The sequence below is a fragment of the Excalfactoria chinensis genome, chromosome 10 (genome assembly GCF_039878825.1).
Source record: "Excalfactoria chinensis isolate bCotChi1 chromosome 10, bCotChi1.hap2, whole genome shotgun sequence".
Classification (NCBI taxonomy): domain Eukaryota; kingdom Metazoa; phylum Chordata; class Aves; order Galliformes; family Phasianidae; genus Excalfactoria; species Excalfactoria chinensis.
This window is the reverse complement of record NC_092834.1, coordinates 14373082-14388191: the sequence shown is the minus strand read 5'-3', so window position 1 is coordinate 14388191 and position 15110 is coordinate 14373082. Positions and strand designations below refer to the sequence as shown.

Sequence of the window (15110 nt, the reverse complement as noted above, 5' to 3'; positions counted from 1 at the left end):
ATTTTACCAGTATTTTGTTTCTGAAGGTCGTACTTCCTTACTGTTTGTTCCCAATTTATACCCGTTTACCTGTAAATTTATTACCTATAAATGTTTCCTCCAAATTTATTTCCATTGATCCATTTTCTTATAAGACGTCTTAAAGGGGATCATATGAAATATGAAAGAAATGCAAAGCAAGAAGGAAATAGGTGCTCTTGACTAGAGTTAAAAAGAGCAGTTTGTGGACTCTATTTAAGTTCGTTACGATGGCTTCAGCTCATACTATGTTGTTCTTGCAAAAGTGAAAAACATTTGAATTAAAAACAGGTGAGTTTTTTTAAAAAAATAAAGTTTGTTAGTTTCTCAGAACTATGGTTTCACTTTCCTCCTGTGCATTTTTTCAATGGCAATTTGCAACATGCTTCTGTATGCAGCTGGTGGTTTGTTTAACAGCTGATCTGTAGACAGAAGGGTCACAAGTAGATTGTCACGCTCTCTCCGGACCAAGCTAATAATATCTGATGTGACTGTATTTCCAACTTAGTTCAGGATTTTATTGACAAAGTTCATAGGGCATTTAATCTGTTTCTGATTCTATATTCTACTTTGGGCTAAGGTTTGTCCTAATTTATTGGGAATTTGTTCTTCTTTTCAGTCCTACAGCTAACCTTGCCCAGCTGCATCCTTTCTTTCTCACACTGTCCCCAGTTTTTTGAGATGCCATTGAACTTCTGCGATGCTTTGAGGTCTATGGGATGCAAAGTTACACACGATTATTCGGTGATGCTTTTTATGTCTCCTTATCATTACAAATGATAGTAATATGCATCACTTTTTAAATTTGTATCACTGCTTTCTAATGTCTAATTTCTAATGTCTGTGGAAGAGGAAGTGTTGTGAACATTCCTGTGCCAGAGTCTTTTGGTCTTAGCTCACTTTCTGGATTTGGGAGTAGCCTCGTGTTCCTCCAGAATAAATCAGGTTTCTACCGAGAGGGTGAGTTTAAAATAAATTTGTACAAGATATACCTTTGTTTTAAGAACCAAATTATCCGAGATAAATTGTGAGTAATCAAAACTGTTGAATGCTGTTGGTGATGGTAAGAATAGTATAATCTTGGTGGAAAAAGTAAATATTTTGTAAGAGTGCATACAACCCATGAGGTGCCAGAGAATGAGTCTGATTACTCGTTGACTGTTTCCACCCTTGTTTCTCTCTGACCATGCACTGTGTAAAAGGCTGTATCCAAAACACAACTCACTTTTAGGCTGAGGTTTCCCCCCCGCCACAAGAACATTTTTACTCTTTGTAGGTGCTCGGCTGGAAAAACATCAACCCAACTTGAATGTGTCCCAGTCCTGCCAGTGAACCGCTGACAGCAGTTCACCACTTTGGGCTAATGTTTATTAATCTACAGTGACTGGATGAGCTGCAACACGCAAAATCAGAGTAGGTAGCTACAGTTTGGATGCAGTCTTCCATGCTGGGAAATGTGCTGACCTGGGACATAAGCTCCCAGATGTTCTAAGTGAACAAACTACACGGAGATATTTGTTATTTAATGCTGAATTGGCTGCTGAAACCATTCTAAGTTTTACATGTTACTAACAGAAGCTTTAATCTCCATAGCAGCAGATTTCTATTTACAGTACTTGGAAACTGTTTCCTAATGGATTCATCAATCCTACTGTTGTACTCACTTTTTTGTGGTGGGGGTGGTGGGGAAGTGGGGTATAAATAAATAGGTTGTGTTTATTAGACAGCTTCGTACCTTTTTTGCCTACAGCAATTACTGCGCCACTTTAAAAATCAGCATTTATCATTTTATTTTAAAATGTCCACCAAAATGACAGAGGCACACCTGGGGAAGGCGATCAGTTCATCACTTATTGTTGAAAAAGAACGTTTCAAAGAACTGTGCGGCTTCAGTCATAATTTCAATGCATCTAAACGTAGCAAGCTATTGATTTCAGATGTTCTTTGGATGATGGTCGTTCCCCACGTGAGACTTGGAATTTACAAAGGTGACGGTGTTTACTGATTAGAAAATTATTAGGAAAACATCAACAGCACAGAGACAATAGAATTGAACCCTCAGCATCTCCCTGAGGAACTGCTGGATGTGCGGAAGGAGCCTTAAGGTGAGCTGGGTGAAGTACATATGGGGGAGATACAAACGTTGACAAACTTTTCCTACAGCTTACAGTAACTTTAGGTAGAAAGAAAGAACACGTTGGATATTTGTTTTATTCTTCCAAAGGCCCAGCACAGCCCTGGATGTGGCAGTTACACCACGGAGAGCACTCTATAAAAATAGTCCCTATGTGTGGAGGGAAAGGAGCAGAGGAAGGAGTCAGACAAGGTGGGTCCGCGCACTGCCCTCCACACAGACACCCTGTGCAGTGCTGCAGGGGCTGGAGGGCACGGCCAGCTTCCCTCGGGTGACCACAGGACACAGAGCACCGAGGAGGCTCCGTGGGTACGTTTGCTTTCATTGAAGGGTCTTTTGTGTGGCTACTGGCTGCGGGTTGCAGTTAGAGGACTCCCAAGTGACTGAAACAGGAGCAGCAGCACCGTTCAGCGGGGCAGCCGCCTGACAGAAAGGTCGAATAACTGTATCGCCTCACCTCGGCTTGTCCCGGGACTCGGAGGGCCGGCCCCAGCCTGTCTAACGGCGAACCTTCGGCGTCACTTCGGCCAGCATCCCTCTGCACACGGAGATGCACAACGCCGTACCAAGCGCTTACGACGGCGTCCGCATTGCATTGCATCGCATTGCTCCCGGGCCGCCTCCGCGCTGGGCCGGCAGCGGCGGGAGGAGATCCGGCCTCCGCCTCGCGCCCCTCGCTCTGCGCGCGCCGCCCCTCCGCCTCAGCAGCCGCGGAAGGATCCCCGCCCGCCCGCGCGCGCCGCCGGTTCCCGCCTCCCGCCCGTCCCCTCACAGTCCCCGTCCCAGGAGCGCCTTATGGCGCAGGTGGCTCTCGAGACACTGGATGGCGGCATCGTCCACTTCGGAGTCGAACTTGTTGGCCAAGAGGTGGTGCTGCTTCAGCATCCAGGCCACGTCCCCGGCCCCGTAGACGCAGACGCCGCGCTGGAAGCGTCCGGTGCAGGGCGGGTAAGGCGCTCCGCGGCTCGTGTCGCCGCCCAGGTACTGCCACTTGACCAGGCGGGGCAGCGCGTTCATGTCGGACATCTGGAACTTGTCGTTGTGCGGCACGGCGCCGGGCACGCCGGGCGCGCGGTTCAGGGTGGCCCACACGTGCTCGTCGGGACTGTAGGTGTCCTTGGCCCACTCGAGGAACCGCTGCGCCGCTGGGTCCTCCAGCACGTGCCGCACGAAGGCCCGCGTGGCCGCGATGTAGGCGCTGCCCGTGAACATGGGCGAGCGGAGCGGCGGCGGCGGCTTCTCCGTGGCCGTGCGGTAGATAAACTGCTCCACTCGGTGGCGGTACTTCCAGCGCTCCTGCTTGTAGGCCGTCGGCTTCTCCGACTCCATGCTGTTCTGCCCCTGAAGCACCCGCAGCGCGCGGACCGTCTCCGCGTTGGTCTTGATGGGGAAGTCGGTGCCGCAGGTGTTGAGGACGTAGCGCCAGGGCACGGGGCTCCGCAGCAGGTCCTGCATGCAGTTGAGGTCGGCCTGCAGCCGGGACCAGGAGGCGTACACCACGCTCTCCAGGCGGCTGGCCACGAAGACGTTGGGGAAGCAGGCGGCGATGGCCCGCACGGCCTGCTGGAAGGCGGCGGGAGCCTTGCTGTCCACGTGGACGCAGTAGACGTTCTGCGGGGCGTAGAGCGAGCGCAGGAGCCGCTCGAACATCTCGATCTTGTGGTGGATGACCATGGAGTAGGCGATGGGGAAGTCGGCCTCCTCCTCGCTCAGCGGGAACTCGATGTAGCGCCGGCTCTCCTTGAAGCTGCCGCAGTCCTTCGTCATGTTCAGGTACTCCTCGGGGCTCAGGGGTTCCCTCTTGTTCTTCAGCTCCAGGTTGCTCACCAGGGCGGCCCGCACCGCCTCCTCGTCCCCGCGGACCACCCCCGCGCAGTCGAGCCTCCAGCGGGGCTCCAGCCGCAGCGCCCCGTACAGGCGGTCCCGGCAGCGCGGGTGGCCGTCGCGGCACGGCCGGCTGGTGCCGCGCAGCACCACGGCGGCAGCCAGCAGCAGCGAGCCGAGCAGCGCCGCGCAGCGCCGTCGCACCGCCGGGGGTTTCCTCTCGCACAGCCTCATGCCCGGGACTGGGAGCGAAGCGCTGCCCGCCCGGCCCGTGCCTGCCTCGTTTCGGGGCGCCCCGCGTCGCCTTGAGGGAGCGGTGAAACAGTCGTTGCCGCGCGATGAATAGGCTGACGGTGCCGCGTTCCTGCCGGGTGGCACAGCGGCGGGGCAGTCAGTGCAGGTGAATAAAAGGAAGTCCCCTCCCTCCTTGCTGCGTGACTGCTTCGTTTTATTAGTACTTTGATATCTCGTGTGTCTTATGTCAAAGAAAATACTTTATTTATCTTACCGCTTTCCTGTCTGCAGACCAAGCAGAGTTCTAGAATGCAACCTTGTGCTTTTAAAGAAAAGTATTATTGGATGACTGTGGGATCTGTACTGCTGTCCCAGTGTTTGCATTGTGTCAGGGAGTGAGAGCAGCAGTGTTACAGGGGAAGCCCCCCTGCAGCACTGTGTCTGCTAGTCAGGGACAACTTCTTAAGCCTTTCTTCACAGGGGAGGTGCTCCAGCCCTCTGAGTGTCTTTGTGACCCTCCTTTGGACCTGCTCCAACAGCTCTACATCCCTCCTATACTGGGACTGCCCAGGCCTGGACATGGTACTTCTGATGTGGTCTTATGATGGCAGAGCGGTGGGAAGTCACCGAGGGGGAATCATTGTGGATGGTGTTTGGTTACTGCTCAAAGTAGTCTTTGTTTTTACAGTAGGAGCAGAGGTGAAAACAGAGGCCGTGGGTTATAGATGAATAGCTAGAAAGTGTCCACTTAAATAAAAGAGGGAAGTAATACTGGTGCATCTTCATGTGCACCTGCCTGAGCAGGTGATTTGAACCGAGCAAGGACTTTGGTAGCATGTTTGTGAAGAAGTGTTGGTTAAAATGGAACAAGATTTCTGATTAAAGAAAAAAAAAAAAAAAACAACAAACTGCAAAAGAATTGGGCCATTTATGTAAGGGCACCTTAAAAAGGGAGAAAGTGGTAAGAATTTGACATTCATAACTGCTAGGAGGAAGACATTGGTTTTCTGAAATGCAAACAAAGGTGTGTCACACTATTTATCTAGCTCTAGATATGTCAAGCACACAGAACATGCAGCAGAGCTGAGAACCAGGAGAAGCTGTGCATGGGTTTTTGAAAACAGTAGCTATTACTTCCAGAATTTCACTAGTGAGGTTGCTGGTTGAGTGTTTATATGTGTAACTTGCTTCAGCAAGTTTCTGAGTTTTCTTAAGCTTGCAGCAGAGAGTTGGTTCACCTGGGCAAAGTATGTCCCAATGGGGAAAAGATAATCATTGTGGACTTGGTATATCTAGGGTGATGTCTTTATATTGAATGTGTATTCTGATTTCATTGTGCAAACTTCGTATTTGATACATCTTGTGAGCCAGGAATACACGTTGTAGATACAGTAGATACTGTATAGCACTGCAGTTTTTGCTGCTCTAAGGTTCGAGCTGATCTCTCTGTGTTACACCTTGTGGTGGCGTGGTGTCTGCATGAAATCTTCCAGTTCTTAGTCCCACAGGAAATGCTGAAAAAGTGATGACTCCACTTGAGAGCCTGGGACAGGAAAAATGTATTTTCGGTGTTCTCAACTGTGACCTTCAGGCCAGCAGTGCATTTGATCTCTGAGCAGTGCCGAAAGCTTAATAAACAAGTAAATAAATGACCCCAATCCGGTGTGAGGTGACAGCAGATGGGTGCTGTCTCCTTGCATGTTGGCCGATGATGGGAATGATGTGAACAGATCCATAGGTAATAAGTTGTGAAGTAACATACTTCTGGAAATTGCTGCTATACACACTGATGATAGTTGTGTGGAAGATAGTCTCTGGACAGATTATATTTGCTGGTATTTCTAGCAGATAGTAAAATGTATTTTTTATTAGGAAAGCTCAATACCAAGTAAAGAACAAGATTTGAGTTCAGTTGTCATCATTCTGTTAGTTTAACCTCAGGCTGATGAATTACACTCTGGGGCTTCCTGTGGTACGTAGCTGTTTGTACATAGGTTCTCCCCAAGGTTTTCTGTTGTCTTCTTTTAATAGCAGACTGCAGTAACCCGAAGGAGTTACATCTCTACGAGAGACTCAGAAATGTCCTCCTTGCTTAATTTCAGGGTGGGTTTTTGAACCGTACTGTGTGGGAATTATGAGCTACACACTTAGCTGAAAATCTAAACGTGTTCTAGGGTGGTTTGTCAATGTGTCACTCTGCATGTACTGACCAACTCTCTGTGAATGACTTCTTTGTTATTTAGCACCAGTTTTTCTTGGTATTATTTCCTTTTGTGTTCTCTGAAAAGCAAGTAGTCATGCACGTCATCAGCATGGGGGAACATTTGTTCTTTTCTGTCCTAATGATAAGGGTACACATATGGGTGGTATGGCACTATAGGTAATAAGGAACCATCCTACAGTACAAGCAGTGTCTACAAGGTAATCCATAACCACACGAATATTTGCACAGAGCAATAAGCTGGAGGTAGGAGAGTGGATTACAATGTGGGATAGAGATGATTTCATTGCATTCTGTTTTGCTGTGAAATGCTATTGTCTGCAAGAATTTAGATAACTTATCTAAGATTGTAGTAATATGCTTTTTGCATTTTTGTGTCAGTAGAAGGGATTTGATGTTCACAGCACCACAACTTGCCTTTACTCGTTGTGTCTGATAGTTGTTTGGGCTTTTGTATGTCAGCTAGCTAGTAAAGAGCTGAATAGAAGGAAGTACCTGAATGAGGTACAAATATGGTAAGCAGAAGGGAACGCGCTTTACGAGGTGAGAGTTTAAAGTGTGTAAAATGTCAGTGAAAAGCAGTATGGAGTAACTGTGTGTGTTCTGTCCTTTTGACAAAGAGGTAGGGGATGTGTGTCTCTTCCAGGTTTTATTTTTTTTCCCCTGAATTTGTCAAGCAAGGACAGATGCTGTCTGGAGAGCGATCCTTCATCCAAAGTGCCCTTTCTTTGCAGGGCCAAGCTTCTAGCCTGAACAGAGTGTTTGGGTTGTTTCCACAGCATTCTGGGAATGGGCTGCAGTCCTTCCTGAACTGCTCTAGCATAGATTTTCTGCACAGCCTTCAGTTGTTCAGGGTAACCTGCTCCAGCTGAGTCCTTCTCTGGCTGTGATTTTTGCCGCAAAGCTTGCTCCCTATGGGCAGCTCTCTATGGGCTGTGGCTTTGCTCAGAGCATACCCATCTGCTTGGCAAGGGAAATACCTGCTCTGCTGCCTGCAGCAGCTCCCACCCTCCCTCACTATCCTTGGTGTCTGTAGGATGGTTTCTCACACTTTCCTTCATGCCCTCGTTCTCTCTTTTTCTATCAGGCTACTTCTTTTTTTTCTCCTTTTCCACCTTTTCTTATATATAACTTTAGAGAGGCACCACCATCTTCACTGTCTGGCTCAGCTCTTTGTGCCTGGCTTGGGGCAGCCCCTGCTTTGTAATCTCATAGGTCCCCTCTGCCTCCCTTCCAAAACATTGCCACGTAAACCCAATAGATTAACGACTGTTTGTAAATGGATCCTCTTTTGCTACTGGCTGGGAGGAAGCTAGGGAGAGGACGGAAATGTGATAAGGGTATGACTTATGTAAAGGAAAGGTTGTATATAACTATTCTTGCTCTTGTCTTTCTCTGTTCCTTCTCCCATGCTCAACTTCCTATTTGCATAGGGAGGCTGATAGATCTAGTTGTCCTGGTGTCCACTCAATGTATTTTACAGCTCAAGATGATTTATGATATAGCCAACTTGTCGAAGACACGTGTGTGATCATCCTGATTTACACATAATGTACCCTAAAAGTATAGAGGAATCAGCCTGCTGGTTCTCCCCAAGGTTATATGGATTGGTCACCCAACAAGTGTCTGCCTGCCTGTCCGAAGCCTAAAAGATGATTTTGCTGACCCACCTAAAAATACTCAAGGCTGGTTCTGATATTGTAGTAGCTTTGGTTGAGCAATAAAGGGAAGTTAGACAAAATTAGTGATACTCCCACTGACTGTTTCTTAAGTAGAATTGTTCCTAAATGTACTCTATGCATGATTTGCTGTTAAGTACATGCTTTGTGTTAAAATATAGTAGTCATTGTGTTGTGAAGTGCTGTATTCCACTTTCTTTGTGTTTTGGCCTAAGTGAATTTTCTTACTTATGTCTACTAGAAATTGATATTATTATTTATCGATTCTTCCTTTGATTGATAAGTAATTAGATTTATGTTTCCTTGTCTGCTCAGACTTCCTCTTTTTATTTGCTGTGCTCTTGTAGTATTTTTATCTATAAAATCATAGAATAATACTTGGATTATAGTTTTAAGATTTGAAGTACTGACAAGCTTTTGGAGAACTTTATAATAACCTTTACAGTGTTTGTCTTTAGACAGCAAAGATTTATTGCTCTTTCTATATGAATTCTGATGCGTCTTATTCTTCTGCAAGGGGGATAAAAGGGAACAAGGAAACATTCTGGTATAACAATAAATTCAGTGAAGCTTACGTAAATAGATTTGCAGGTGTACACCTCATAGGAAACGTCAGTGTGATGAGCTCTGGGTAGTCTCACACAGGTTTTGCTTCTTGAAATTCCAACCTGTTGTTTCATACCTTAGCTTGGGTTTTCTTGCTGTTTAATTTTGGAAGTTAGATGGCTCAGTCCTATACTCCAACAGGCCTACATGTACCTTTTTAGCTGTCCTTATTACTAATTAGAGCTTAAGTAAATATTTGAGGAAACTGATAGGTATCAATTCTTTAGAGTTTTGCTTCCCTACATTTTGTGGCAGATGCTATAAGAGCAAGTGCAATACCTGAGTCAGCCACCACATGGATACATCTGAACATGAAAAGCTCATAAATGAAAGTCATAATGCAGTATTTATTGTATCACAGTTAGCAGTTCCTATTTTGTAACTAATGTTAATCACCTTATAATTACAGGATCAATGCTCCTGTTTTTGGACCTCTGTAGAAATATTACAGAAATGGAGGAGTTTCAGCTTTCATCGACAACAAAATTTCTGGACTATATGGAGTGACAGTGAGTATGCTTTGAAGAAAGATTTAGCACGTAGTCATAATCAACATATGAACAGAGAATGTTTCTTAGTGGCTGAAATGGAACTCTTCTGATAAGGTATAATGCAAAATCACTATCAAACTGTGGGGATAAGGATTTACTCACCTTATGTAGATCAGTGTAGAGGTGTTCAAATAGTGGAAAGATGTTGGTAAAGGTATTTGAAAAATAAGTCCTTTAAACCACTTTTAAAACTGACAGCTTTCTGACTGTGGTGTCTGACACTGGAAACTGATCCTGCTGGAAAAGAATAACTTGAGTTTTCATGAAGAGTGTAACACAGGGAAAACACAGTGATACTGGGGATAATAAATACATTAGCTCATGCCTCATTGTTTCTGGAAAAGGATTGCTTCATACAGTGTAGGAAATATAAACAAAACGGCAAACAAATCTCTCTTAGATAGACCACAGAGGCATTCAGAGCTGTAGGAATAAAGAAACAAAAACAATAGAATTCATTTTGTACATTTATCGCAATAGAGAAAGAATGGTAACTAACCTGTTGAAGGGAATGTTGCTTAATAAAGGAGTTCCTGAAATTGATAAATCTGTTACTGAGAAAGTTTGTATCTGAACAAAAAAATAATCATAGAAGCATGTTAGTTCCTTATTTCGTTGGCATCTGTCTGCACAGTCCTTTGGAGTTTGGAGCTTTCTGTTCTGTAGTAAAATTGCATTCATTTTTTCGATTTTATCTGTTTATTTTTCTTGGTCATAAACATAATGACATTCATGTACAGATAGAAGGCTAATATACAGATTGTCAAAAACTTTTCAGTAATGCGGCAGTTTATTTCTCTCTAGCTGCCCAGAAATACATCTGAATATGTTTAGAGCTACATTTAGTCAATTGCTTTTGAATATTCCACAGTTAGATAAGAATAATTTGGGCAGGAATTTTGTCCTACTACCAGGTTGTGTGTCTCAGGCTCAGTGAGTTTGGTAAATTTTCCTTAAATATCAGTGGAATTGATATGGAGCACTTCCTGCATTCACACTCATGAAATGCTATATAAGCAAGCATACAAAAGAAATCGGCAAGGCAAATATGTGTTTTTATTGAGTTAGTTAGTTTTTTCTTTTTTATTTTTTTCTTCTTCTTATGTTTATTTTCTTACAAGAAAAGGCCTTTCTTTATGGCAAGAGATTTTGGCACTTGTTTATGTCAATTGCCGATGCTGTAGGAGTACCAAATTGTAGGCCTATGGGCAGCACCTTAACTGCAAATGCAAATGTGAGTAGCAGAGTAGTAGTTCATTCTTTAAAAGATCGGACACTAGCATGTCCCTATCTTTGCACTGTTTTCAAATTTAAATTCTATGTGCTTTTTTTTTTTGCTGCTTTTGTGCTCAATAGGGATGGTGCTAGAGATCAGTACACACAGCACTACCAATAAACTGAACTAAGGTCTGTGAACCTAAGAGTTCCTTTTAAATGAAGAGAGGTGGTGGAGGGCACAGGAGAAACAGAGATGTTGGTTTGTGTTTTACTTTAAACGGGGATAAATTCAGTTGCTTATGCCTGATCCTCTTAGTTCTAGCTTCCTCAATCATTAATGAACATAAAAAACATATGGTATCTTGACTCCTCTTTTTGAAATAGTTCATACACATGAATGTGAGAGGGCTTCAGTGATGAGCCGTTTCTGCTCATTTTTATATCACTTTCATATTGTTTAGTACAAGTAATGAATGCTATTTCCGGGTCATTTCACTCATCTGTTTCAAACAGTTGTGAGTAACAGTTAATCACTGTAACCCTGGACTGTTTCCTGGCAGCTGAAAATCCTATCAAAGAGCCAAAGTCTTTAAGATAATGAAGTGAAAATGTATGTTTTGATAAATATTTGCCCTTCTGGTTACCAAGCAGCTTGTTGAAAAGTAAGAAAAATAGTAGAAAATGAGTTTTAGGTTAAAAATTGATACACGAGTTAATTCAACCAGCTGATTAACACTGCAGTCACAACTAAGATGAAATTCAGCAAGTTGTTTCAGAAAAAAACTGCTTTGAACTGATCTGTATTTTTTTTTATGGTTACCATTATGAAAAGGAAAACAAAGGGAACTTCACCAGTTGCAAGGGTATGTTTTCACAAAGAATAGATTACATCCAGAAACAACACATTCTGTAAGAGTACTAGCATGCATTTTAAATGGTGAGACCCCAGCACTGGGTGGATAAATACAGACTGATGCTGTGGCTTTGTGGCCTTTGCCATGTGAATGGCAGGGCAGAACAGAATTGGTTAAATCTTGATAGCTTGCCCATCTGCTGCATATGCACAGTATTAGCCATTGTAAAAAGCTACTGAAGAGAGAAGATGGAGTTTTTTGCTAGTACTTTTAGATTTTTTTAAATACACATTTCTTTCATTTCTTTTATTGCATGCTAGTGTAATTGAAATCATGTTGACTAGCAGAAATCTTATGGTTTTACTACCGAGGCTTGACAGACATATTTCTAGTTATTAGTATGTGTATTTATAATATAACAGGAAAGCTAATTAGTGGATGTTGTGTTTGTGGTTTTGTTCTTTGAATTAAATGTAAAAAAACCCCACCAATGACACAAAACACTTTGCAGTCTAAACTCTCTCCCTCAAGAAGAGGAAAGAATTGTCCTTCGTAGGAGGATGTGATCTACTGTCCACGTATCTGGGTAGTTTTCCCTTTATTTCAGCTTTTTCTGACTGGAGCTTACTGAAAATAATTGTCTGTAACTGGAACAATAATGACACAACTTTGATCAGAGACTGATGCCAATGTAGGCTTGTTTTGTTTTGAAGCACTTATAGTGATGAAGAGTAATGTTAAAGAAAATGCTTGTCAATGTCTGAGCTATGTGCAGTGAAACCACAGGGGTTGGGGAAGTGTTTGTGTGCCTGCATGACAGCATTTTAGCTAGAGTATAGATTGAAATAATTATGTTTTGTCAAATTTGTTCTCCCCTCAAACTGGCAGAGTGGTCACAGATGACAGTGATGCACATTATCCTTTTGTAAATACTGGAGATGTGATTGCCATATTTACACCTTTTAAGAGTTGTAGATGTGGGTTGTATGAGGGTAAGGGACCACAGAAAGTGACAAGGTTTCTTAGCTGTCCCAGAGTAGCATTTCCTCCTGATAATGCCCTAGTTGGAATGCTGTCTTAGAGGGCCACTGATGGGACCCAGTCAGGCATTATTATTTTCTTACATGTCAGTATATAGTACTTATGAGTAAATGAAGCCTTAGGATGCAGCAGATCTTGGAAACAGGCTGTTCTTCTATGGCTTTTGTTCAGTTACAATGTTCCACTGTCTCAGAAAAGTGGGAACATGGAATTATGCTCAAGCATTTACATGATATGAATTCACCAATCAAGAATAACATCTACTGATTGATCAGTGTAGACAATCCCCTTCCTGCAGTTCTCCCAGTCCATAAAGCTTTCTTAGCTACGAAGCCCCATTTTCAGGAGATAAGTAGCAAATGTGTTCCACAGTGAGAAAGAATTGCACAGACATGCATTAGCAATTCTGTTTTTGAGAGAGATGTCCCTTAAAGGTACAATTTTTGCACTAGAAAACTTTTTGCCTTGTGAAGGTTTTAGTTTACAATCCTTCTTTCAAGTGTTCCTTCCTTGTATAAAGAACAAAGAATTCCCATGAGGACGTGTTGGTGTGGTTAGGACTTGGTCCCTCATCTGTGACACTCACAGGTGTTTTACAAGTAGCATAAAGGCATGTATTGTTATTCCCTTGTGGTGTGCCCACCTAGTTTTTGTTTCAGGGAGTTTCTGACATGGAGATGGTATTCCTGTGTTTAATCTCAAAAGATGGCTTTTCTTGAAATGATTTAATGTGTTGCTTTTTGATCACTTTTCTTTTGTTACATATATGTCGGTTTCACAGCTAAGCATGTTGTAGGAAGTTGCATTTTCTTGGTGTTAAATCTGCTGCCTGCTAATGACATTTAGGAGCCCCGTGTCTTGTCATAGGAGAGAGGACACAATCTCTAGTCTCTGGACTAGCAGTCATCAGGAAAAAGTGTATTGGGGATTGCAGAAAAAAGTATTCAGTGACACCCTGCATAGGGAGAAGCACTGACATTAGTTAGGGAAGAGACATGTTGGTTATTGGTTGCCTCCATTAAAAATGTAATGATTTGCATGCTGGATTTAAAACAATGGATATTTTTTGAAACAGGGCACCAAACCCACAATAAATAGTCAACAGAGTCAGGAATCTACAGAACTTTCATAGCAAGAATAAACATAAGATTTTCTTCTCAACAGTAACAACAAAAATCTGTTTTTATTTTCTTCCTTCCTTCCTTCATACAAGGAACAGTGTGAACTGCTTGTCCAGGTGCTGAGCCTGAGTTATTCTTCTATTAAATTGGGATTGTTGGTACATCATCAGCGAACTGTTTGTTCCTGTTTTAAAATGGCAGATGTGGTCGCAAGACTTGTAGGTGGAGTGCCAAGTTACAAATAGATTTGCAAAGAATGCCTTCAAGGTGTGTTTGCCCCACTTTTTAGTTCAAGAAATAAAGCTGATGGAAGGGGACAAATCTCCTCCCCCTTAATAAAAAGTTTTCTTGTTTTCAGATCTCCCAAGATGATATTCTTGACGTATATCATACTTGTTAGAAAGCAGTTTTTATATATCTTTGAGTCATTGCAGCATTGCTTGATTTTCTTTTCAACATCAGGATCCAAAACATTGGCAGTGTGGGTGAATTCCTCCGCAACCCTCAACACCAGCTGACTGGGCTAAATACTGCAACTTACACAAGGAGCCCTTTAAAGGATCTATTGCTAATAGATTTATGTTTTGCAAGGTTTGTGCTTTGCAGGATGTACTGATACATTTCCACTGTCAGTTGGTATTTCTAGTGAAACTGAAGGTGATTTGTAACTGAGGGAACTGGCTACCTTCCCTTAACTAGCCCTGTTCTTCAGCTGTAGGTGAAGAGTTCAATTGTAGCTGAAATTCTTCTATTGTTTCCAGTAGATGATTCAAACAAATGAGTGTGGGACATTTTGCCAATTGCTAATTCTGAACTTCAGTTAAATAATTTATCTTGTGTACATATAAATATACTTAACATAAAGATAATAGGTCTATTCAGAGCAGTGTCAGATGTAATGGTCAATGATATTGCACTCTATCATGGTGAAAAAGCTGTATGTCTGAACAGGTTATACTCTACCCTACTGTGAAACCTGTAAAGGTTTTCCAGTGTGTTGTTGAGTAGCAGGAGAACAAAAGTATGATGCGACAGAACTTTCAACTGTAATCAGCAAATTATATCCTGTCTCTCAAAGAATATTTGAACTTAGACACCACCTCTAACACTGAAGACAAGTATGGCATTTTGTCTGCTATCTTTTGGCATTCTCAGTGTGCATCCTTGATTTTTTTCCTGCACCAAGCTATTGCTTTTTCTCTATATATGCACTCCCATCTGTCCAAATCTCTGTCTTGCTGAGAGACAGGACCCCAGCTAGCTGTTACTGTTAAGTAATTTCTGAGCTTAGGAGATACTTCTACTGGAAACAAAACAAAAAGGAAGTTATTCTCTTCAAGGGGAAGAAATGAAGATTCATCCCTTACTGAAATAAGCACTGAGACCAGTGCTGTTGACTAGAGAGGAAGAACTTTGTGTCCAAGCTCTTCTGAAATGCTGCAGGTTCTGGGTTGATTCACTTGCTTTGTGAAACACTATTTTTGGTCAGATTAATTTGTAATCTGACTTCAATTTTTTATTTTTATTTTTTTAAATTAGAAGGCACTGGTGGCCATATGTATGGGGTTCAGGTAGAACTGGGTGCATTTCTAATTCACTCTGTGAGATG

General features: G+C 42.9%; 1 protein-coding gene across 1 annotated transcript; it reads right to left on the bottom strand.

The window, feature by feature from the left end:
* Positions 1-2920: 2920 nt before the first annotated feature.
* Positions 2921-4210, bottom strand: GCNT3 (glucosaminyl (N-acetyl) transferase 3, mucin type). The gene has a single exon (XM_072345775.1). The coding sequence runs from the start codon at positions 4208-4210 to the stop codon at positions 2921-2923; it is 1290 nt and encodes a 429-aa protein (XP_072201876.1).
* Between the last annotated feature and the right edge of the window lie 10900 nt (positions 4211-15110).